The sequence below is a fragment of the Alternaria ethzedia genome (assembly GCF_023757985.1).
Source record: "Alternaria ethzedia strain BMP 0044 chromosome Unknown scaffold_56, whole genome shotgun sequence".
NCBI classification, from domain to species: Eukaryota; Fungi; Ascomycota; class Dothideomycetes; order Pleosporales; family Pleosporaceae; genus Alternaria; species Alternaria ethzedia.
In genome coordinates this window covers 28,237-50,006 of record NW_026056249.1, presented here as the reverse complement: position 1 = coordinate 50,006, position 21,770 = coordinate 28,237, and the positions used below count along the sequence as shown (strand labels likewise).

At 52.3% G+C, this 21,770-nt stretch overlaps 10 protein-coding genes across 10 annotated transcripts; 4 read left to right on the top strand and 6 right to left on the bottom strand.

Moving 5' to 3' along the window:
* Window positions 1–1,078: 1,078 nt before the first annotated feature.
* J4E87_010781 (uncharacterized protein) lies at window positions 1,079–2,530 on the bottom strand (the record flags this gene model as incomplete). Its single annotated transcript, XM_049382352.1, has 1 exon — window positions 1,079–2,530. The coding sequence occupies one exon, from the start codon at window positions 2,528–2,530 to the stop codon at window positions 1,079–1,081; it is 1,452 nt and encodes a 483-aa protein (XP_049227907.1).
* Window positions 2,531–2,983: 453 nt separating this feature from the next.
* J4E87_010780 (uncharacterized protein) lies at window positions 2,984–4,223 on the top strand (the record flags this gene model as incomplete). The annotated part of the gene is made up of 2 exons (XM_049382351.1): window positions 2,984–3,208; window positions 3,270–4,223. 2 exons carry the CDS (start codon window positions 2,984–2,986, stop codon window positions 4,221–4,223), a joined length of 1,179 nt encoding a protein of 392 aa, XP_049227906.1.
* Window positions 4,224–4,816: 593 nt separating this feature from the next.
* On the bottom strand, window positions 4,817–6,625 carry J4E87_010779 (uncharacterized protein; the record flags this gene model as incomplete). The annotated part of the gene is made up of 6 exons (XM_049382350.1): window positions 4,817–5,199; window positions 5,269–5,485; window positions 5,553–5,859; window positions 5,914–6,274; window positions 6,327–6,408; window positions 6,464–6,625. 6 exons carry the CDS (start codon window positions 6,623–6,625, stop codon window positions 4,817–4,819), a joined length of 1,512 nt encoding a protein of 503 aa, XP_049227905.1.
* A 533-nt stretch (window positions 6,626–7,158) lies between these two features.
* On the top strand, window positions 7,159–7,887 carry J4E87_010778 (uncharacterized protein; the record flags this gene model as incomplete). Its single annotated transcript, XM_049382349.1, has 1 exon — window positions 7,159–7,887. One exon carries the CDS (start codon window positions 7,159–7,161, stop codon window positions 7,885–7,887), a length of 729 nt encoding a protein of 242 aa, XP_049227904.1.
* A 373-nt stretch (window positions 7,888–8,260) lies between these two features.
* On the top strand, window positions 8,261–10,901 carry J4E87_010777 (uncharacterized protein; the record flags this gene model as incomplete). Its single annotated transcript, XM_049382348.1, has 7 exons — window positions 8,261–8,334; window positions 8,400–8,785; window positions 8,853–8,938; window positions 8,989–9,626; window positions 9,676–9,697; window positions 9,760–9,860; window positions 9,929–10,901. The coding sequence occupies 7 exons, from the start codon at window positions 8,261–8,263 to the stop codon at window positions 10,899–10,901; spliced, it is 2,280 nt and encodes a 759-aa protein (XP_049227903.1).
* Window positions 10,902–11,051: 150 nt separating this feature from the next.
* J4E87_010776 (uncharacterized protein) lies at window positions 11,052–11,874 on the bottom strand (the record flags this gene model as incomplete). The annotated part of the gene is made up of 2 exons (XM_049382347.1): window positions 11,052–11,329; window positions 11,400–11,874. 2 exons carry the CDS (start codon window positions 11,872–11,874, stop codon window positions 11,052–11,054), a joined length of 753 nt encoding a protein of 250 aa, XP_049227902.1.
* A 4,613-nt stretch (window positions 11,875–16,487) lies between these two features.
* On the bottom strand, window positions 16,488–17,970 carry J4E87_010775 (uncharacterized protein; the record flags this gene model as incomplete). Its single annotated transcript, XM_049382346.1, has 3 exons — window positions 16,488–16,508; window positions 16,552–17,581; window positions 17,900–17,970. The coding sequence occupies 3 exons, from the start codon at window positions 17,968–17,970 to the stop codon at window positions 16,488–16,490; spliced, it is 1,122 nt and encodes a 373-aa protein (XP_049227901.1).
* A 334-nt stretch (window positions 17,971–18,304) lies between these two features.
* On the bottom strand, window positions 18,305–19,195 carry J4E87_010774 (uncharacterized protein; the record flags this gene model as incomplete). Its single annotated transcript, XM_049382345.1, has 1 exon — window positions 18,305–19,195. The coding sequence occupies one exon, from the start codon at window positions 19,193–19,195 to the stop codon at window positions 18,305–18,307; it is 891 nt and encodes a 296-aa protein (XP_049227900.1).
* A 499-nt stretch (window positions 19,196–19,694) lies between these two features.
* On the top strand, window positions 19,695–20,285 carry J4E87_010773 (uncharacterized protein; the record flags this gene model as incomplete). Its single annotated transcript, XM_049382344.1, has 3 exons — window positions 19,695–19,732; window positions 19,784–19,964; window positions 20,019–20,285. 3 exons carry the CDS (start codon window positions 19,695–19,697, stop codon window positions 20,283–20,285), a joined length of 486 nt encoding a protein of 161 aa, XP_049227899.1.
* A 494-nt stretch (window positions 20,286–20,779) lies between these two features.
* On the bottom strand, window positions 20,780–21,599 carry J4E87_010772 (uncharacterized protein; the record flags this gene model as incomplete). Its single annotated transcript, XM_049382343.1, has 3 exons — window positions 20,780–21,310; window positions 21,360–21,456; window positions 21,592–21,599. The coding sequence occupies 3 exons, from the start codon at window positions 21,597–21,599 to the stop codon at window positions 20,780–20,782; spliced, it is 636 nt and encodes a 211-aa protein (XP_049227898.1).
* Between the last annotated feature and the right edge of the window lie 171 nt (window positions 21,600–21,770).

Here is a 21,770-nt window from a genome sequence, read left to right as displayed (position 1 = left end):
CGAGTGGTCCATTTCTGCCTCGCAGCCCTCTCCCGCCGTGCAAGTGTGCAAGACAGCGAGAAAGGCGCTTCACCCAGCATTCCTCTCCTTCCTCACGGCACACAGTTCACATCGCGGCAGCACCCCTCCGCTCATTCGCCTACTTGATAAGGCGTGATGCCAGTTAGTCTGGATGTCGTGCATATGTCACTTGTTTTAGTTTTTGCCCCAATGGACCCCACGCGGGACCATCACATCACGAGGGCGGAGGGAAGGCGCTTGCAGTTTCCCCACGCCACACCGAGCTTGACATGTGAATTCGCCTCACGTTCGAGACTGTTCGTGCGTGCCGCGGTTAGTGGTGTTGCTTCGGCAATTGCATCGCTTCTCGTTGTTTCAGGTGAGGAGAGCGAGAATACTCCGCTTTCCGAGCAAGTTGGGGTCATTATCTCGGGGACGTGGGGTGGGACTTGGGGTTGTGGTGGTGGGGTGGAGCTGTGGGTATCAAACTCCACCGTCCACACACTTTTGCCTCTTGCTCCATCTATTTCTCCAGTATGGGGTGGAGATATAGTGGGTTTTGTCAAGACCCTGATCTCTTCCTAGCCGGTTTCTTGAGATGGGATTGTCTGTATGAAGAAGCTGGTGGGGATATGTCGTCATGGTGTGGAGACGCAAAAGGAAGGAAAGGGTCTCGGCAGTTACTGCTTCGAGTATGCCAGTTGATCTGTGGATATGGCTGTGTTTGAGTGTGTGTTGAGACGTGTGTTCAACTGGCTGTAGATATGAACGGCGGATAATCGGATATAGCTGTGATGCAGATCTACATGCACGGATGAGTAGCTCCCCGGATGATCTATGTTTCCGTTCTTATTACACTATACTACAATTACTCCCGTCTTTTGACTGAGTGCATGGATGGTATGCGCTCTTCGGAAACCACAAGATCAGAGCTCTAGCACAACGTACACTCACACGGACCACAGTCGTCCGGGCCAGCTAGCTAAGGGTTCCCACGCATGCCCCTCGATGACTGTTTGCCACCACAGATGCCATGTGCAAGCAGTATGAAACCCTACTTCGTAGAGGCCACGGTGCTTCAGGCCGGGGCCCAGTAACCATCCCAGTTGTATTTCAGTACCTCGTTACCCCAAGACGTCCATCCACTGACAAGGTACCGAGAGAAGACCTCAAGCGCGCTGTAATCAGTCGGATCCGGCAGAAAGGGTTCGAGTAACTGCTTCAGACACGGTTTGCGTGAGTGAATATCTGGCACAGCAGCAATGACTCTCCTCTTGACTGTTGGCGCGTGTGTCATTGTCGTCCACGAGTTCGGTGCTGCGCGACCTAGCAGTAGAATCTCATAGGGCTTGCGCATGGCGCTGTCAATGTCGAACATGGGATCGCCTTTGGTCGTTGTTTTGATCCATATCCACTCCTCGATCAAGCCCACGTTCCAGATTTCAAAGAGTCCGCCGGGTCCAAGCACATGTTCCCTCAGTGCTGCCTTGTTCGTGATCCAGACGCCGACCAGCGCATTGTGTTCCAGATAGCTGTCAATATCCATGCTCAACAGCATCTTCTTGAGGTACGGCATGCCGCCAACTTGTTCATACGCGCCCTTCCGCTTGGCTGAACGATTGGGCCATGGTGGGTCCAGCAGTACCAGGTCGAAGTGTCGTGGAAGGGTGAACTCGTCTGTAAGCTCGCGGAATGAGGTACGGAAAGCATCCGATGCTGTGGAATCGCTAAGGAAGAATGTGGATCGAGGTGGTATTGTGAAACGATACTCATGACCCAGCTGAGCAGGTTGCGACGTGTTCTCGGTGATGGATAGCGACAGGGAGTGGTGGTTGGGGTTGTGGAAGGCGCCTGTCCATGGTTCGGTTTGTGCGTCTGGCGAGACCGTTTCAGCAACCTGTGTACTACTTGCAGTCTCACGTGCAGGGCAGTACGACATCATCCACTTTGGTGCCACAGTGGCCGGTTCTGCGACCTCGGAAGTCGCGCCGAGAGAAGCCATCATCTGCTGCAGATTGAATGCGGTATCGTCTTCCTTGCTCTCGCTCCATGAAGCCCACTCCTTCATCCGAGATTCGAGTTCCTTTTCGGAAATTTGATCAACGTCCATGTCTTCATCTTTCCCGCGGAGTGGTTCCTGGGCCATCAGCTTGCGCTGTGTGCACCACGGCCCTGGAACCTGTGCGCGTATTTGGCTGAGTGCATGTTCAGCCAGAATTTTGTACCGCAGGTCGTCAAGATGCAGAGACTGGAAGTCGTGTTGGGAGGCTTCTGCCACTGTCGCATGGGGCGAACTACGGTGTCCGACATGCTGCGTGTTCACCGCGCTTCGTGCTGAATTCTCGTTCGCTCTAGGTTTCTTCGCTTTGGGTCGGTAATCCTCCTTCGGTTCGATGGGCGCTTCCAAAGGCGTTGTAGAGAGTAGCACTCCCTCGCGGTCGCCTTGTGCTGCTGCGATTGACGTCGGTATGTCGATCAATATGACGTCCACCTCCGCATTCTGATAGATAATTGGATTTGACGAAGCCATGATGAGAGATGATTGAAGAGAGAGAGAAGAGTAATGGAAAGTTCCTACCAATTCTATAGTCTTACGTCATCGCTGCTCCCCGTTTGCAATCTCAACGACAACACGCCAAATAATCATCGCGTGGTCTCATAAACACATTTCGCGTAGAATGTCTGATGTGAGATCTCGTGATGTTGTCGTGGTGTTGGATGGAAACCATTTCCGAAGGGTAGCGTCGGATGAATGGTGTGGGCGAAGTACCGGCCGAAAGCAGCAGATCAGCCTCGGTAAACGTCATCGCGGCATCTCAAACACCAAACCACACAACGGCGTTGCTTTCTAATCCACACACACGCGACCACGCCCCGCCCCCGGAACACGCGTCCTGTCATAGCCACGCGAAACGACGACACGGAAGGAAGCGCAAACACACGATATTCATGTCGCGGTAACCCCACGCACGTCTGTTCTGGAATGTCCACGGATCTCCTCCGCTATGACGGAAGCAAATCGAATATCATGACCACGACTGCGGCGCAAACAAACAGCGCAGGCACTACAATACCCGACCATGACGCCGCCATGTCGGTAAAGAAGGAGGGAGGCGCAAATATGGAGCCGAAGAGGCAGAAGATGGATAGGAACAGCATGGAATACCTGATCAAGAGTGGACTGGCGGGAGGATTCGCAGGATGTGCGGTATGTCAAGAATCCTTTTTAAGCGGAGAGACTGGTCGGATCTGATACTAACAGTGTATAGGCGAAAACAGTAGTAGGCCCTCTCGACCGCGTCAAGATCCTGTTCCAAACCCGCAACCCCCAATTCGCCAAATACGCCGGCTCCTGGAGCGGCTTCCCAACCGCCATCCGCGACATCTACGTCAGCACCGGCGTACGCGGGCTCTTCAAGGGCCACTCGGCAACCCTCCTCCGCATCTTCCCCTACGCGGGCATCAAATTCCTCGCCTACGAGCAAATACGCGGCCGCATAATAAAGAACCAGGCGCAGGAAACACCCACGCGACGATTTCTCTCGGGAAGTCTAGCAGGCATGATGAGCGTCTTCCTCACATATCCACTAGAAGTCATTCGGGTGCGCCTTGCCTTCGAAACCAGCGAGCAAGGCCGTAGCAGTCTCGCAACTATCGTGCGCAAGATCTACGCCGAGCAAGCACCACGTGTATCGCAACCGAAGAACCCCATCACCGCAACCGCAACACACGTCGTCGAAAAGGTCACTCCGCGCTCTGGCCTCTCCAACTTCTTCCGCGGCTTCACACCCACACTACTCGGCATGATACCCTACGCAGGCGCTTCCTTCCTTGCTCACGACTCCATGTCTGATCTCTTGCGCATACCTGTCCTCGCTCCGTATACCACGTTACCGAACACCTCGCGCGAGGAATCGAGCACCACAAGTCACAAACCCGCGCAACTGCGGTACTGGGCTGAGCTGACGAGCGGCGGTATCGCGGGCTTCTTTTCACAAACTGTGTCGTATCCTTTGGAAGTAATACGGCGACGCATGCAAGTTGGTGGTGTGGTAGGCGATGGACACAGGCTTAGTATACCGGAGGTTACGAGGAGGATATACATGGAGAGAGGTTACAAAGGGTTCTTTGTAGGATTAACGATTGGCTATGTCAAGGTCGTTCCCATGGCGGCTGTCAGCTTCTATGCATATGAGCGGGGGAAGTACTATCTGGGTATATAAGAGTAGGATCTTTCATAGGCACAAAAGAAGAGAGAAGAGATTGTTGCAGGAGCAAAGAAGCGACCCCTTAGCGGCGATCGCGTGCGCTTGGTGAAGGGTGAAGACCTGTGACACAGCACAGTCATAGCAATGTCTTATCAAAACTATTAGCATTCACCACGTCTATTACAGTAGTAGCGCGAGAGTGTCAATAACAGAGATGCAGGAACTCGTCAGCGCAGTCCATGTAAGCCGGCAAAAAGGATGGGCAAAAAGAAGGTCAAAAACATACAACAGCCTGGATTCGCTTCTGGTCACCCACGAAGCTACTAATAGGCCGGTATCTTGCTTAAGTACCGCTGAGCGAACGGGAAGCGCTGGTGACAAGATCCTATGGTCGTATGTGCAAGTTTGTTAAAGTTTGGACATTATAGCCTTGGTTGGAATCAAGCAGTGCATGATTATGCACTATCCCGCATAGTTTATGGCAACACTGCACTAGAACAGCAGCAAGTCACTGTGTACAATAAGCAAGTGTCGAAGATAGTATATACTAGCACATATAGTAGGTTGTACAATACGCAGATTCTTATTCTAAACTACACGCATTCACATCATAGCTGGGCCATAACCTGCTGGTGACCACCTGCATCATCCCATGAGGGCGGAACCCCGAGCACAGCCATGACCCTCGCAGTATTGCAAAATGGCTTCTGCGCACTCTCCCCACATCTCTGCTTGTACTCCTCAGCGAGCGCACTGAGGCTCGTATCCTGGAGTCTCTCAATCCGTTCAGCGGTGGTGCGGAACGGTTGAGGCAGTGGAGGGAATGAAGCGGCAATGAGGGGCTGGCTGTATTCGAAACCAAGCGAATCCAGAACAAGAGGCGTGATGTGAGCAGCTGAACCCAACACACGAGGCATACCGTGTCCCGCGAATCCGGCGGCAATAAAGTGACCCGGCCGCTGTGGCACCGTACCAACAAACGGAAACGCGTCTGCAGATTCGGTTTGCACTATTCAGTCAGCCGAATGTACTTCAAGTTCACTGATATGACATATCTTACTTCCAGTCCAGCAGCCGCCTTCGTTGACTTCCTTGCTGAGCCCCGCGGGGACTTCATCCGGCGAGCCTGCGACGTCTGAGGCACCCCAAGATTCGTAGAATGCAGCTGCTCCGGCAATCTGCTGATCCTCTTTATCGTTGGGAAAGCAATCTCCTGGCTTGTGGACAAGAAGTTGCCTTGCTCCTCCAATGATGATGGTGTTGTAGGGTGGAGGGAGCTGGAGATGATAATTCTGTCGTCGTCAGCGGGCCATCAATGGTGAAGGGAGCATATGTAAGCCTTACGTTGACCATTGAGTCCCAATGCTGGGCACCAGTATGCTTTATGAATCCCGGAGGCGCTTTGATAGCGGCAATAGCCCCTCTGTCGGGCAGTATAAGCTTAGTGAACTCAGGGAGAAGATGAGAAGCCCATCTGTTTGTCGTGTGGACGACTGTTTTGGCACGGATGGTTCCGCGCTCAGTCTTGACTGTGATCCAGCCCTCGGCGTCTCGCGCTGAAACATCCGTGACTGGAGTATGAGCTTGCAGATTGAGATTGCCTTTCTGTAGAACGATGCGCAAAAGCGCGTGCACCAACTTGTATGGCCATCTGAGACGATATTAGTAGGTTTGTGTGGGAGTAGTACAATCGAGAAGAACCGACATTTGCCCTGCAGGATGCACCACTGCAGCCAGAGCACCCTTCATCTGCGTAAACTCCTCTGCGGCGTGTGCGTCCTCGATCACTCTGCATACTTTGACGATCTCATGATCGTCGCCATGATCCCTCCGCATGGCGTCAAGTGCGCCCTTGAGCCTCGTCCAGGCTTCATCGGTCATGGCAGCATCGAACGTTTCTCCGAACTTGAGACAGACCTCTTCCGCGATGTCTTCTTCCTCGGTCAGATTCTTAAATGCCGGCAAATGAGCCATCTCATGCTCGATAAGCTCCATGGCACCCTGGGGGCCAAATCGTTTTGACCATTTCGCATAGCGGGAATAAGCATGCGGCCTCAATTGTCCTCCTGTTCGTTGTTAGGTATTTCTCTCCAAGGGGCAAGATGCAAGTGCCATTACCATTGCGTCCGGTGGCACCTCCGCAGATATCACGAGCTTCTAGGAGAGTTACATGAGGCTGCCTGGAAGCATTTTCTGTGTACTAATCACTCGTCAGACTTGATGAGCGGAAAACTCATTGTGGTGCTGTCACGAACTTTGTTGATCCAGTAGGCTGTTGATGCGCCGGCATAACCACCGCCGATTATTGCCACATCGGTCTCCTCTGGCAACGCCTCGCTGGAGCGGAAGTTGCGCAACGGCGATTTCGCAGCCTCGATCCAATAGGATTTGGTGGGGTTGGCAGTTGGTAAAACCATGTTGAGGAATTGAGAATGACTGACTACTTTCTACAGGCGGACAGAGAGCATGTTTCGCATGGCAAGCCACATAGTACACGCTTTCATACCTGTGCTCCATCACCGCTATTTCGCAAATCGACCGGGTACCGTAATTAGCCCGGCCATCGAGCTTACAACTTCGATCTAGAAAGTTCGAGCTCGAGAGACAATGACACCGGTCCGGAATCTGCTGAAACGTTGCTCATCGTTATCGTACCTAGGTACCTGTGTGTCAGTGGCAGCCCTGGAGAACCGGGTAAGCGAACCGGTCGCGATCCGGTCGCGATCGATAACTACCTGGTCCGAGCGCTGCGGCAGTCACCTCGACCGGGCCGGCCTTCTACTAGCCACTGATACCGGTACTCAGTGTAGCAAGACATGAGAATAATGGGCATCATGTAGGGGCCTGTTCTCCACGTGTCTTTTACTCTTTATGCCAAGCCGACATATCTAGCATCAATCGCTGTCGAGCTCCTCGATTTTGGCCATCACACACCACACCGACAGTCAAAATGACACAGCCTCTCAAGCACGTCGTGTTCGACGTCGTCGGCACCTGCGTATCGTTCGACGCCTACTACGAACGCATAGACTCAGTCTTGGGTGCAAAACTTCGCGAGCACCACATAACCGCGCAACACTTCGGGTACACCTGGCAGACAGCTGCTGAGCTGGAATTCACATTCTTGTCCATCTCCGAAAGCTACAAGCCTTACAAGGATATTCTCCGAGGAGTATTCTACCGTACCCTTTGCCTTTGTGGCGTCTCCGATCCTCGGGCTGTAGCCACTGAAGAGGAGCGGGAACAGTGCATCGAAGGCTATTCCGCTTTACAGCTGCGACCTGGCTGTCAGGAAACGTTCCAGTTGCTGCGCGACAACGGCTTTACCGTCTGGTGCTTCACCACCGGGGATGTGCAACGAGTCAGAGGCTATTTCGAGCGCGCCGGTGTAGACATGCCGCTGGAGAATTTCGTCAGTTGCGACAACTTAGGCGTGGCTAAACCCGCTCTCCGCGCCTATGAGTCTGTATGGAATCGATTTGGAGGAAACGATGTGAAATGGTTCGCTGCCGCGCACATGTGGGATGTCGCAGCGGCCACCAAAGTCGGTTTTCGCGGAGCATGGAGCTCGGTGTACGAGAAGGAAGCTTGTCTCGACGTTTTTAGTGATGTGAAATTAGAGGTGGTGGCTGGAGGTCTCATGGAGATGGCGCAGCAGATTGTAGAGAAGTCTCAATGACATTAGTACTACTACTGCGTCTATTTCAGTCCGTAATGACATTAGTAAAGAACGTTCATTTCCGCATGCTCTTTCCCCGCTTCCAGTATTTTGCCCGAGGTTCGCCATTATCTTTTGTGAGGATGCGGGTATCGCCGTCTGTGATAAGCCGGGCTTACTACTAACCGATAACGGACAAGCTTTGTGCGGAGCGTTCCTGCAGGAGGCTGGACGGCTTCAACGTCGCTGCATTGCGCGTCATTCAGCTGTCTTATCGCTCGCGCTTCGGTAGGTGGGCGTCGTTGACAGCTGTGAACTCACGACGTATGCTCAAAACCTTCCGCCAACTCAGTCCCTTCAGCTCATACCTAGTCTTGTTTGTTCACTTCGAGCTATGGACGTCGAGCCTCCAAGACCCACCAAGAAGCGTCATCTAGCGGCAGAAGAGCGACAACGAGCAGTTCGCGCGTAAGACCCACCACTGTCTCGCCGAAGACTGCGAGGTGAAGTCTTGGCTGACAAGCATCGCATAGGTGTGATGAGTGTCGCCGTCTCAAAGAGAAATGTGAGGATGGCACACCATGTAGACGCTGTCGACATCTGCGCCGACCGTGTAGATACAATGTTGCACCGGCTGCAGTGGACAAGCGAGGACCGGGCCTTTCCGCCTCGCCCAATGAGCTGATGGACCGCATGCGATGCATGGAATTCATAATCAAACACCATTTCCCCAATCTCGCCCTGGATATCGTGTCTTTACAACGCACGTGCGATTCTCTGTCTTCGCCCACTCCACCACGCGACCAGAACGCGATCGTACCCGAGTCTATCGAGCTGTCGGCGAATACCCAAGTGTCTGACAGCCCTGATATTGGAGACGAGGATTGTACCATTGACCGCGTAGATGGCACGACAGTCCGTATGTGCTTCGTAAACCCCCTCGTGATTGCTCAGGCACACTGACGAGAGCTTTTGTCGCTGTGCAGATTACTCAGGCGAGTTCTCTCATTGGAACTTTTCCATGCACATCAAACGCAATATAGACGATCTTATGGCCAAAGCCAATGTACAGGTACGTACTGCTAGCCTAGTCTATTCCTGTTTACTCACCATCTCTATCAGAATTCAGAGAACGTAACGCGGGTACCAGATTTCATTCGCGTCGGCGAGGCAGATCCAGCCTCGACTTCCATTTCGGACGTACTTGCTGTTGTGCCACCCCGTCCGGTTGCCACATTCTTGACTAAGGTCTTCTTCAATCATGCCACAAGCGTCTACTACTATGTAGACCGACGCTGGTTTGACGACATCCTAAACAACATATACACCAACCCAGTCTCACTACGTTCCAAAGATGTTACTGCAATATGTGTAGTACTGATGGTGCTGGCAGTCGGAACCCAATACGTCCATTTAGAATCGCCCGATCGCCACAAGGCTCACAACACGGGTGTTGCAACGGACTCCGAAGTTCAGAGTAGTTGGGAGCTCGAGATTGGATCCGGCTTTTACCGTCAAGTAGCAAAGCTTCTCTCGGAAGTCATCCACGCTGGCTCGCTGCTCAGCGTCCAGGCACTTTTGCTTCTCGGCCTATATTCCCTACCCATTGATGCATCTGGGCTGAGTTACATCTATTTAAACTTGGCTATCAAGGTAGCCATACAAAACGGAATGCACCGAAAGGTCTCGCGCAACGTCCTCGATACGAGAACCAAAGAAATCAGGCGTCGCATTTGGTGGACAGCGTACTGCATGGAAAGGTTTGTTGGTTCTTGACTCTCCGATACCACCTTGTCCTCCTACTCACAGGTCTGACCTACTAGAAAAATTGGTATATACCACGGCCGCCCGATATCCATAGTACGATCCGATATCGATGCAGATCTACCTCAGAGATCTAAAGCACACCTCATTGATGACGACCATTTCGATACTCAAGGTCTCCTGGAATCAATCGAGCTCACAAGGCAAGCTGAAGCCTTCCACCACGAAATGTAAGTCCAGACCAAGACTTTGTTAATACACAGAAATAGAACACAATTAACTAACTATGTCTGGCCAGATCGTGTCTCCGCACATGTGCGAACGCTGAAGTCGGAGTGATTCTGGACCGTATCAAGCACATGAAGGCGGATCTGCGAGGGCCCTGGTCGCCTCCTCGCGGGGGTGTATTATCGCCACCCGCGAACCACGAAGCAGAACTACCAAAAGCTCGCGCATTGATCCACTCTCGACTGGAGTGCTGCCTCTTGCACATGTTTATCGGACGACCCTTTATCCTCGCGCACCGTCACGCGCGGACCAATGCACATTCCAAGGACGCCAATGCCGCATCCCCAGAAGTACGCCAGAGGAAAGCATCCGAGTCCCACTCACAGTGGGACTTCTTGGTCCAGGACTGCGTTGCGGCCGCGAAGGAAGTTATCAGCACATGTCAAATCATGCAGACGGGCGACATGGGCCTTGCAAAGTCGTCATATGCCGAATACAGTTCCTGCCGCGCGTCCCTGCTGGTCTTGATCGCCTATAGCATATGTTACCGGACGAACGAGTTCGCAAACACCCTACAAGTAGGTCTTCAGGCGATCAGAGAGATGGCTTCGGCGGGCGATTCCGCGCGTTCAGAAGTGTCGCTCCTAGAGACACTGGAAGCGGCGCTGCATCGACTTCACGTTTTCAATCCATTACCCAGTCAACCTGCGGTCACGGAAGCAAATGATGCAGCTGAAGAGGGCTACAACGGTCTTCTTAACTGGTATAAGAAAGCAGAAAAGTCCACAGTCCCTCGTTTTGGGCCTCCAGCATCCGGACATGCAAATGTACAGGCAGCAACGGCGCAGGGCCCAAGGATAACACCTAACAGAACCGATGCAACAGTGGATACCATGCCAAGCTATGTACCCCTTGATGGCTATCCGTTCGATTTCGATCTACTTAACTCGGATGGAAGCGAGGCGTTCTTCACCTCAGACTTTGGTGACCATGGTAACGCAGAGAGGGAGTTCTTTGAGAGCCTTTCATGGTTACCGAAGTGACGTTCTGCACAGGCTAGAATCGCCAATGTATGAGCGATGAAGCGCATCAATTCAACTCTTTTCGCCAACAGAGTGCGCGTAAAAGTCAGTGGATGATTCATCGCATTGCAAGAGTGGACAATTCAGGTCCCAACTCGTCTTATCTCATGGTCACAACCGTGCTTGAGCAGGCTGGCTTTCCGCTATCTGTTGCCACATCTTGAGAGACACATGTTCTTTCTGCTGGTACCACCTACTCCTGGTGATGCGGTACGGCACAGGGAGATCCACATTCTCTGCGTCACCCGTGATGACCATGGAAGCGATGGCTTTTGCACAGAAAAATATCTGCGGCATACCGTGCCCGCTGAATCCTGCGCACATATACTGGCCGGGTTTCCCGCAAACTGGCCCAACATAAGGGAACCCGTCGTTGGAATAGCCCATAACTAATATGGAAGAAGATGAGTCAGTTCCGAAACATTCAATCGTGGGCGCTGGTGCAGACATGACACTTACTACCGGTCCAAAGCTCTTCTGTGTGTGCACCGCTGTTCTCCCACCCGCGGAAATGCCGTTGCATGTAACCGTCAAAGTAATGCCGCGCGCCATTCATCAGTCTGCTGTCGTCGGATACATCGAACCATTCGCCCAAGTCTTTGTAGTAGTCGCGCCTTCCGCCCCCGACGATGATGCTACCGTCCGGTCGAGGAATCATGTAGTCGTACTCATAGTCAGAAAACCGCATCATATAGCTATCAGTCATCCTTGGTGAATTCTCGCCCGCCAAGCGCGCTACTATGCCTCTCACTGGGACGACTTTGTCCTTCATCTCCGGTACGAGAGCAGACGTGTAGCCATTCGTAGCGTAAACGACGGTGCTGGTCTTGACGGAGCCGCGCGGTGTATTCACGACCCAAGGATGATCTTTTGTGCACCCATCGGCTGCCGAGACGGATGTCACTGAGGTGTGTGTTTGCAAGTTGACACCCATAGATACCGCTTTCTCTAGCAAGTGCGCAACGAGTCGGTAGGGCCACAGACGAGCGGCGCTATATGTATGACAAGACTTTGCACCCCATACGCCGGAAACCTATGGGCTTGGTCAGATCTCTCCAAAGAAACATTTCAACGAATCAGATCAGATGTTTATCTCCAAACGCTACATACCTCTTCTGCTTCGCTGCCTGAAGTAAAATCTATCCCTTTCGCAGTGGAGATACCCGCTTTAGTGATTTTCGCAATGTCAGCTTGGATTTTATCGCGACCGGCTTCATAAAAGCAGACATCGGTGACCCTTGTCTCTTCGAAGTCGCAGTCACAATTTTCACGCTGAACAAGTTCTTTGATTGCATCGATCTGGCGGGCCTCGAATGTAGCCACGTGCTCGGCGACCGCTTTCCCATGCGTCTCCAGTACACTGGCCGCTCTTGACAAAGGGTCTGGTTTTAAATGACCGCCTAGATTTTCAGATTTAGTACGTGCGACATTGAAATGGAATATCAAGGGCATATGGTATGTACCGTTACGTCCGGTAGCGCCAGAGCAGGCCTCACGTGCCTCAAGGATAAGTATTGATGGTATTGGGCGGTCGCGACGCACACACTCTTCGACTATGTGATGCACGATTGATGCTCCAGCATACCCCGCGCCAACGATGACAACATCAACCTGCGTAGGAAGCTGTTCAGTGCTGCGATGGTTGTCGATGGGCCCAACTTGTTTTCTCCAATAGGAGAGGACAGCATCCGCCACCGGGAAAGGCTTGACGCTGGGACCAGGAAAAGACATGTTGGAGATGTAGTGTGTAAGCCGTATGCATGTATTGGTGGTAGTTCTACGGAATTGTCCTAAGTGCAAGGAGGGCTATGTAGGTACTCACGCTTAGTCATTCACAGGGCAGGTTCGCTTCTACTGTACCCAACCCGGGAACTTGCGTACTTCCATTAGACGGATAGGATATGTATGCCCAGAACGTGGGTCATTGGCTTCAGGTGGCTGCGCAAGGCGGTGATCATTAGGCAGGCGCGACCGGGCCGGTCACCGGGCCGGTCACCGATAAGGACCCAGTTGACTTTGCCGCCCAGCAAGCAAACATCCGTTCGGAGCAGCACAATCTCGTTTAGAAGCTTTCTTTCAGTGTGGTAGCATTGGCAATGTTGGAAAAGCCCTCCGGTCTTATCTTTCGCCAACAGCGCTGCATCAGATGTGGGATGATCGAGCAATTCTGCCGGACGTATGCATCGGCAATGGCGGCTCGCGTGCTGGAGAAGGAGTGATGCGAACAGGTATTGGAGAACAGTTCGATTAGCAGAATACAACTTCAGTGTGAGAGCACAACCTTTATCATAATATATGTTTTGAACGACTTGATAATTGCTATCCACAGCGGGGCCCTGAAGAAAGACGCTTCCCAAATTCCAGCTCGTGCCACACGCGTCTGCCATCCTTCTGTTGAAAGCCATTGCGCACAACATAAACCTCACTCAGTGGTGACGTTACTCAACGGCCTCCTGGGCATCCTAGTGATCAACATGATCATACTAGGCACAGTAAGAACCAGCAAGCCACAGTTCACATAGATCGGGACCACAGGAGCGATGCCACTCGCAGAGCTGAGACCATAGGAAACTGCCTGGCCCGCCGTCTCAAACGCGCGAAACAAGCCTGCCACCCGTGAAGAATCACCCATGTCGTTGGAGAATGTGCCGAGAATCCAGTATAGTGTCAATTGCGTCCAGTAGCCGCTCACGAAGATGATAAGGTATGGCACGTATGCCCTTGCCCATCTGCCAGTTTCTCTGTCGTTGAAGTCAGTCTAGGTCGCACTGGGGCCTGCCTCGGTAGGATAACTCACGATCCATAATCCAGCGCCGTTTTATTGCCGAGGTAGTGGTACTCGAAAGCGACCCAGATGAAACAACCGGTTTGTGGCAAAATCCACAGCGAAAATGCAACCCATGCTTTGGGCCGCTGGGGCCACCGCTGGCTGTCCAGAAGTTTGCCGAATATGACAACCGACGGAATGGTGATGGCGGCTGTACTGGTCAGCATGAAGTCGGCGGTTCCCACCATCCATACTTACGGAGAAGAAAAGATGATAGAGCGCGTGCGCGGACCGAGAAGTGTAGCGAGAGATAGGTACCCATCGTCCCTCCGTAGAAGAACGAATAGAACGCGGGCAGAAAGATCAACCAGACCTTGTTGCTTTGTAGAGTACTCCACAGAGCAACAAATTCTTGCTTCCAAGTGACCCTCCCCGACATGGGAACCTTGCTGCCATCGCGACGACGCACTCGGGGTGTGGGGGACAGTGACAGCGCCCAAAGAACTCCAGTGCATTCTGCTATTGGTCAGTAAATGTGCATTCAGAGCAGATGCCTAGTATCCGTCACGTACCGAATCCAACAAAGACCAGATATGTCGCCCATGCAATGCCTCCAGCAGAGGCTCTGTCTGAGTTCGTGGAAAAGTTTATCGCACCACCGATCAAGCTTCCGGAGCTTCGCATAGCCGACCAGATGCCTGTCAGAGATTAGTGAAATGATCATACTCCACGTCGCACACAGGTGCTTACCAAGGTATAACCCCCTCTCTTCTGGCCTTGGGTAGCATAACATGGCTGTCGTTTCGCCGACGTAAAGAAGCCCACCCGCTAGACCGTTGATAACCTGGCCCCATCAGTATGTTTCTTTTGTATGGATGAGTTATGATCGTACATTGGCTGCTATGAGGTACCAGTCGACGCCGAATCTAGCGTTTACATAGTACGCAGATCCTTGGAGGGGCATCGTGAGAGCCGCAATGAAGCACGCCCATTTGATCCCGATCCTATTGATGATGGGGCCTCCGAGGATAGTACTGATGAAGCTCATGGCGTAACTCAACGAGGTTGCAAGATTCGCTAGCCATGGCGTTGACAAACCGCCTCCTCCTAGATTGGATATAGCATCACCCATGGCTGGGCCGACCAAGGAGAGCCTTAATCATGTTCAGCATCCGGATGGTAGTCTCTGGGAGGATTACTCACGCTCCGAACATCACCATCTGGAATAGCACGCTCCGGTAGAAAGTCGACCATTTCCAAGATCGCAGAAAGTCGTAATCGGTAACTTCTTCCTGCGATCCGATCGCGATGTCCTCACCACCGTCATGCTCCGTGTCCTTCACTTTGGCGTCTTTGGTGTCTTTAGTCTGCGAGTAATCCATCACAAAACCTTTACTGAATCCCGTTCATGATACGCTTCTATTTTATGTAGAACTCTTGCATGCTAGAGACTATCGGCCGGCAAGCTGATTAGGAAACGGTGCCCCTTGTTTGCTCCAGATAAGCATTGCACCGGCCCGGTCTGTAGCGCGACTGATTAGACATGGTGTTGTACGGGCGACAGAGTAAGTGCTTATCAAACATGGATGAGCATGGGGTAGTAGCCGTGCCCGGCCATCGCGCTCTTCTCAAGTTGCTCCGGGCCTTTGCATCCCAATCGCCATTAGCACATGGATGCTAGACACGAGACCGAACGTTACAACGATGCTTGTGAGCTCTAAGAATGCTAACCAATGTCTTCAGGAACATAGTTGGAAGGCAGCTGCGCGCAATAGAAAGCGTTGCTGGGAGTGACGAGAAGCGCCGGTCTTGGAGTTGCGGGGTGTGGGGCTACCTCCACTCTTCTAAACGCGTGCACCAATCAAGCCACGAGTATTACTGTACAACCCTTTCTTCCGATGGGCGGGAAGGGGAGGCATACAAGTTCCTAGCCGACTACCGCGAACATGCGCATATCTGGGCGACATGTCTCAGGAGTACAAACGGCCGTTGACAGTCAATTGCGGTTGTAGTGGTGGGGTGCCAAAGTGACAAAGTTGCGTTTCTAGAAAAAGTAGATCAACCTTAGCACGCTAACCTAAGAAAAAAGTGAACAGCCTAGAGCCTACGTTAACGTTAGGTTACCTACTTTGTAAGGTTTCGGCTTAATGTAGCCTATAGACCTGTTTAGTTTTTTTCTTGTATAAGGTGTTAGAACGGGCGCATACTGTGGGTCGTAAAATGCGCGGATGTGGCGTACTCCTTTCAGGATGTGGGTTGCTTGTAGGCTCGTTGCTTGAGTGATATTGCGCTCATCGTGGTCGTTGGCATGGGGTCGAACATGACGATGCAGGATGTCCTTGCATCTACCAGGCTTGCAGGTATCTAGGCCTCATTTGCTCCCAAGGGTTGCTGTTCAGATGCATGCGGTGGTCAGTCGGAGTCAAGTCTGCGTAGTGTCATCATTGGTGGCGAGCTCTAACTATGCCGACATTGATTGAGACCGAGTCTATTCTATACAGATGTAACTGAAGAAGTCAGGCTTCTGACACTGATCGGCCCACAATCGGTATCGATTGTGGTCGTCTGCAAACTGACGCTAATCTTGAATGCATGCTTGGGTTTGACATAAACATGCCCGCTGTTCAGATACGGGAGCTTGGGTAAAAGTTTCACCAAGTCTTCCCAGAAAATACCCTCCTTACCAGCTTTGTCTGCGAACAAGAATCTCGTCTCGCGAAGATAATCTTTCGCGAGGAATACTATCGGAGCTTTATCTTTATGAGCTGGACAGATAACCACTATTTCAGCCGTATACCCCGCTATCGTGACGCTGAACTGAGCAGCAAGTACCAACTGGCTTACATTCTGGTCCCAGGCCTTTGGAACCAGAAACGTCCTGTCGAGATGATCCCAAGCATGCAGCGGGGCCACCGACCGCATTCGCAAATGTTCCTGGACGGGAATATGCAGGCCATCGTGACGGAAGGACACCAGGCGGGTAATTGAGTGTTTGAGGAAGGCATCCGTGGAGAGGTAGACTGAATTCATGAGCTCCTGCGCGGAGTATGTGATGATTTTATTCGGCAGCCTGGCCAAAGGCAACCCGCCAATGCGGCAAAACAGCCCGGGACCGCATTTCCGGAGAAATATTCCTATACTGCTGTCGTCTTTCTTCGATTCCCCGACCAAGAGGACGTAGTGTTTCGGAATGCCGGTATAACCGCGCTCACCGTACCAGCCGTATATCTCAAAGTCGCCGCCAAGTAGGAGGCCGCGATTGGTGACGGAGAACTCGGCCAGTTGGTGTTTGTGGACGCTTGCGGCAAATACATCCTCAAAAGCAGCCGGTGAGCTGGCGAATATCTCGACCAGGTCGTTGTTCTGATTTTCCGACATGCTGTTCCAGGCGAAGATGCTGAGGTCGTTGTCGCGCTTGATGATCTCTTGTTGCAGACGTCGGAACGCCTTTGTACCCTCGCCGTAGATCAACGGCATGTTAACGTCGAATATACCAAGAAGGCAGTACGCCATATCCTCTTTCCGTTTCGTCCGCCTTTGTGAAGCCCATGACATGCGAGCAGACACGGATTGCTCGGCTATGATGTCTCTCCGCGCGTGCGTCAACACCGACTCGGGTATGTTGGTGAAACGAGATATGGCGGCCGCTTGCTCGTGTTTGGTTCCAACGAACTTCCATCCTTGGGCGTAGAACTCGACAATGCCTGGGGCGAGCAGTTCTTGTAGCGTCCAGCCTCTGGTGAACCATCGGCATTGGGACAGTCCTCCTTTGAGTACTGCGCCTTCGGGGAAGTCTTCGAGATACGCGTAGCAGACGATGGCTTGTCTGTAGTACTGGAACATGGAATTGATCGACTCTGTTAACTCGGCGCTGCTGGATTTGTCGACTGCGAGTAATGATGTTGATGTTAGCGAATGCGCAAGGCCAATGTTTGCGGCAAGCTACTTTGTAGCAATAGTAACAAAACACTCACTATCAACGATCCTGTTAGTTCAGATCTTACCAAAGGTAGGAAAAACTAACCTGCAGCATGTATCGACCCAAAAGTATCTTAGATTGTTTTTCAAGGCCTGGTCCGCACAGTAACGAATCTTACGATGTCCTTCTTTCTTTTCTCCAGTCCCATCTATCATGTCACGATAGCTAACTTCCTCGCTATCTGGGCCCCAGGTATGTGAAAGGATGGCGTACGGTGGAATGTCATCTTCGATGAATTCCACGAGGCTGAGGGTTTCATCGTCGGCAATGTGGAGGAGGCGCATTGTATGTTGAGGTACGCGTTACAATTGTGAAAGCGACACATACATGTGTGTAAAGTATGAAATTGATTGAAGATCATAGCGCGCGGACCTAGGAGACGGGATAGACGGAGGACTAGCGCTCATGAAAGAGGTTACGGCTGGGACGCCTAAGGCTGAATCCACAATCCTGTGGCGGTGCATGCTTGGCAATCATCCGTGCCTCGGAATGTTATGAAATATGGAGATGTGAATTGAGAATAGATCTGTATCCCGTTCTTCATTACTGGAAAGTGTGAGTCTAAGGAATACCGCCTTCAGCTTTTGCGATGCGACGCGATGACAAGCCCAAAGCCACTCAAAGCTCGCTCTTCCACGAATGATCCTCCGGTAAGCCCAATTGCCTTCGTTGCGCATTCAGTATGTGCTGCAAGAAGATCGGTTTGATGCTGAGTACACCAACAAGACTCAGCAGCAGCATCAATATAACGCCCAAGCCAACACCCAGAGCTACAGCGTCCTGCTGCCTGCTCACCTTCCTGAACCACGCCTTCGTATCCTCCACAGCGATGTTCTCGTCATGCGATCGTCGCGCGCTCATCATACCCGGTAGACCATCAAGCGACCGGTGGTTGAACTGCTTTTGGTAGTCGGCGAGCTCTTGCTTCTCAAGCTGCTTTCGCGCCCAGTTGTCCATGGTATCCCGCTGCTTGAAGCCGTTCTCTTCGCCGTCTTCATGATCGTGGTCCACATAGGCAATTGCGTCACCCGCTGCTTCCTCTGTGCTTGCAGTCTTTCCGCCATCGATCTGAGGCACTCCAAACCCGCAGCTGGTCTGGACTTTCTGGATCTTCAGCACAATGATAGCTCTTGCGCCCGTGACATCAACCTCATCACCGTTCTCTGACGCCATCTTAGCGCGCAATTGCCCGTAGTACGGGTCCCACTTTTCGACTACCCTTCCTTTGCAGAACAGTCGCATGATCTGTGGCGAGGGTCCGAAGGAAGAGAACATCACGGTAACGCGGCCATTCTCGTAGACGTGAGAGATGGTCTCACAACCGCTGCCGGTTGCGTCCAGATAGGCGACGGTGTTCGGGCCGAGAACAGAAAAGGTTCTTGACGGATGGCCTTTTGGCGAGATGTTGACGTGATCTCCAGCCCAAGGAGCGCTGGCCACGAAGAAGAGCGGTTGACTGGAGATGAAGTCGATGTGGTTCTCGTTGAGAGACGGGTAGAATTTGACCATGTTGAAGAGACGGACTTTAGAAGCAAGTAGCGGTCAGGATTGAAGGTGGTGGCCTGGTATGGGACGGTGTTGAAGAATGTAGCCGGCAAGGATGTCGTCCGGGAGTCTGACAATTTGCGGGAAGGGTCGAAGCGAGTAAAGCAGATGTTGCCTGAACTGTGTTCAATGGTCGTCTCAAAGTGGAAAGGGGAGATCCAGGCTGGGAAGTCACGATCTGCCGACTCGTCTACTTGGACCGTAGAGTGAGAGTAATTATGCGGTTATGCCCTATCAGACGAAAGAAATGGAATTCTGAGAATGTACACGTTCTTGTATGTTTGCAGCGCAATGCGTGATTAAGATTTGGAGCGCAAGAAAGCTGCGATGCACGGTAACACGGCCTTACCCTTTGCGTGCTAGCTCGAAAGCAGCTCGCGTGTCAGTGGGGGCGGGGCGCATCGCCAGAGGCGCAACGAGATGCGACGGAAATCTATCAAACGCTTACATCAACACTGTCAACATGGTGCTCGCACTAGCATTGAAAGCAGAGCTGAACGGGTAGGTACATCTCTCTAACTACACGTGTCTACCCTACTAACACACCTTCAGCGTCACCGACCTCCGCCCCAACGACACGGAAGACGCGCCCTTTTTCTACACATTCAAGGTCCAATGCACGTCATGTCGCGAAGTGCACCCCAACCCTGTCTCGGTCAATCGCTTCGAGATGAACGAGCAGAGCGGCAGCAAGGGTGAAGCCAACTTCGTCTGGAGGTGTAAGAACTGTAAGGTCTTTCTGCCCTGCACCCTCTTCCCTTACCCCAACCACTGACATGGACTACAGAGAGAACATTCAGCGAACATCACAGCCGCGCCTACCTCCTACGAACAAAGCGACCCACCCAAGAAGACCAACATCCTCATGTTCGACTGCAGAGGCCTAGAGTTCGTCGAGTTCATTGCTGAAGGAGAGTTCCTCGCGACAGGCACGGAATCCGGCACCAAGTTCTCTGGTATTGAATTACCTGACGGCGAATGGTACGACTACGACGAGAAAGCCGGCGAGGAAGTTAGCATCACGAACGTCGAATGGGAGATACGTCGCGCATAGATAGCGCAGGCAGGAGGGGGATGGAAGCAATGGTTTATACAGCTTGGAAGAAGCGCACGCCTTACGTTGCCATATCAGGTCGGTCGGGCAAGAAAGAGAGGAAAAGAACCAGCAAGTGGCGATGTCGCGGCAGTCACATGCGCACGTTACAAGGTGCGCACGAAAATATACATCGATAACAACACCAATGTCAAGCATAAAGACCCCGAAAAGAAGTGCCAAGTTGTGCACCTTAGGAGTGATCATCAGATCTGGTGAAGAGCAAAGCTATCGAACAAGACTATATTGGAAGTACTAAACAGGCACACAGCCCTACGGATATCACAGTTTTACACCTCCGCTACCAGCCACGATGAAGTAGCGACAGTGGTATCTACTCCCAACCTCTACCTACAAAAACAGCAACAAAATCCTACGTGGGAGCTACAAAATCGTCAGCGTACAAGGTCTACAAGGAAAGCCGAAGCAAACTCACCATATAAAGACCAAAACACTCAAGACCAGGTAACGACCGTAGTAGCCTTACCAAGCTTGAAGCTATCCTTCGGCTTCTCCGCCTCGCGCTTGCCCCACGTCGTCTCCGAGTCCGGATTGCCCAACGTCTGGCGCTTCTCCTTGCCCCAGGTGATAACCGTGCTTGGCTTACCAAGCTCGATGGTATCGGCAGGGTCAGTCCCATCCCTCTTACCCCAGCTGACCTCGGAGCTCGGCTTTCCCAAATCGATGGTGTCGGGCTGCGTGACTGTGTCGCGCTTCGCTGTACTCCATGTCACAACTGTCTTGGGCTTGCTGATGGTGAAGGTGTCTTTGGGTTCACTCCAAGTGACATCGCGTTTCTTGTCTTTGGGTTCACTCCAAGTGACGGCGCGTTTCTTGTCTTTGCTCCAGATGATCTCGCTGGTTGGGGGGCCGAGCTGCACGTCGTCTGGGTTGGTCGGCTCGTCGTCGCGCTTGCTCCAGATGATCTCGCTGGAGGGCTTGCCGAGTTGGATGTCGTCTGGGTTGGTAGGGCTGAGGGTTTGTGCCTGCTCTTTGTCAGCTTGGATGTCTGTGATAATGTCGAGGTCGAATTACCTCAGCTGAAGGCACAGGCGCGGCGCTGCTAACAGCAACCAGCACGCCAGCAGCAAGAACGGATACGAATCGGTACTGCATCTCTACTTTCGTCTGACTGTTTCTTAATGTCGAGTACTATTGTTGGGAAAAGACAAGAAATCGGTGGGGCTCGCTTGCAAGGCAGGAAATCTCAGGGTCTGGGGTTGATATATGGAAAGAGATACATGAGATCTACACGGAGCCGGCATACCACTTCATTTATACGCATCATTTGTACCAAAGTTCAGACACACTTTTGCCACTCTCTAGCTGCCCGAGATGGTAGATGGCTAGTTGGTGTTCGGGGCTGTTGGATACGGTTCGTGTAATTTGGGTAAAGTACTTTTGCTTCCTGTTGCGGTTAGGAGATGTTTGGGCCAGCCAGCCTCA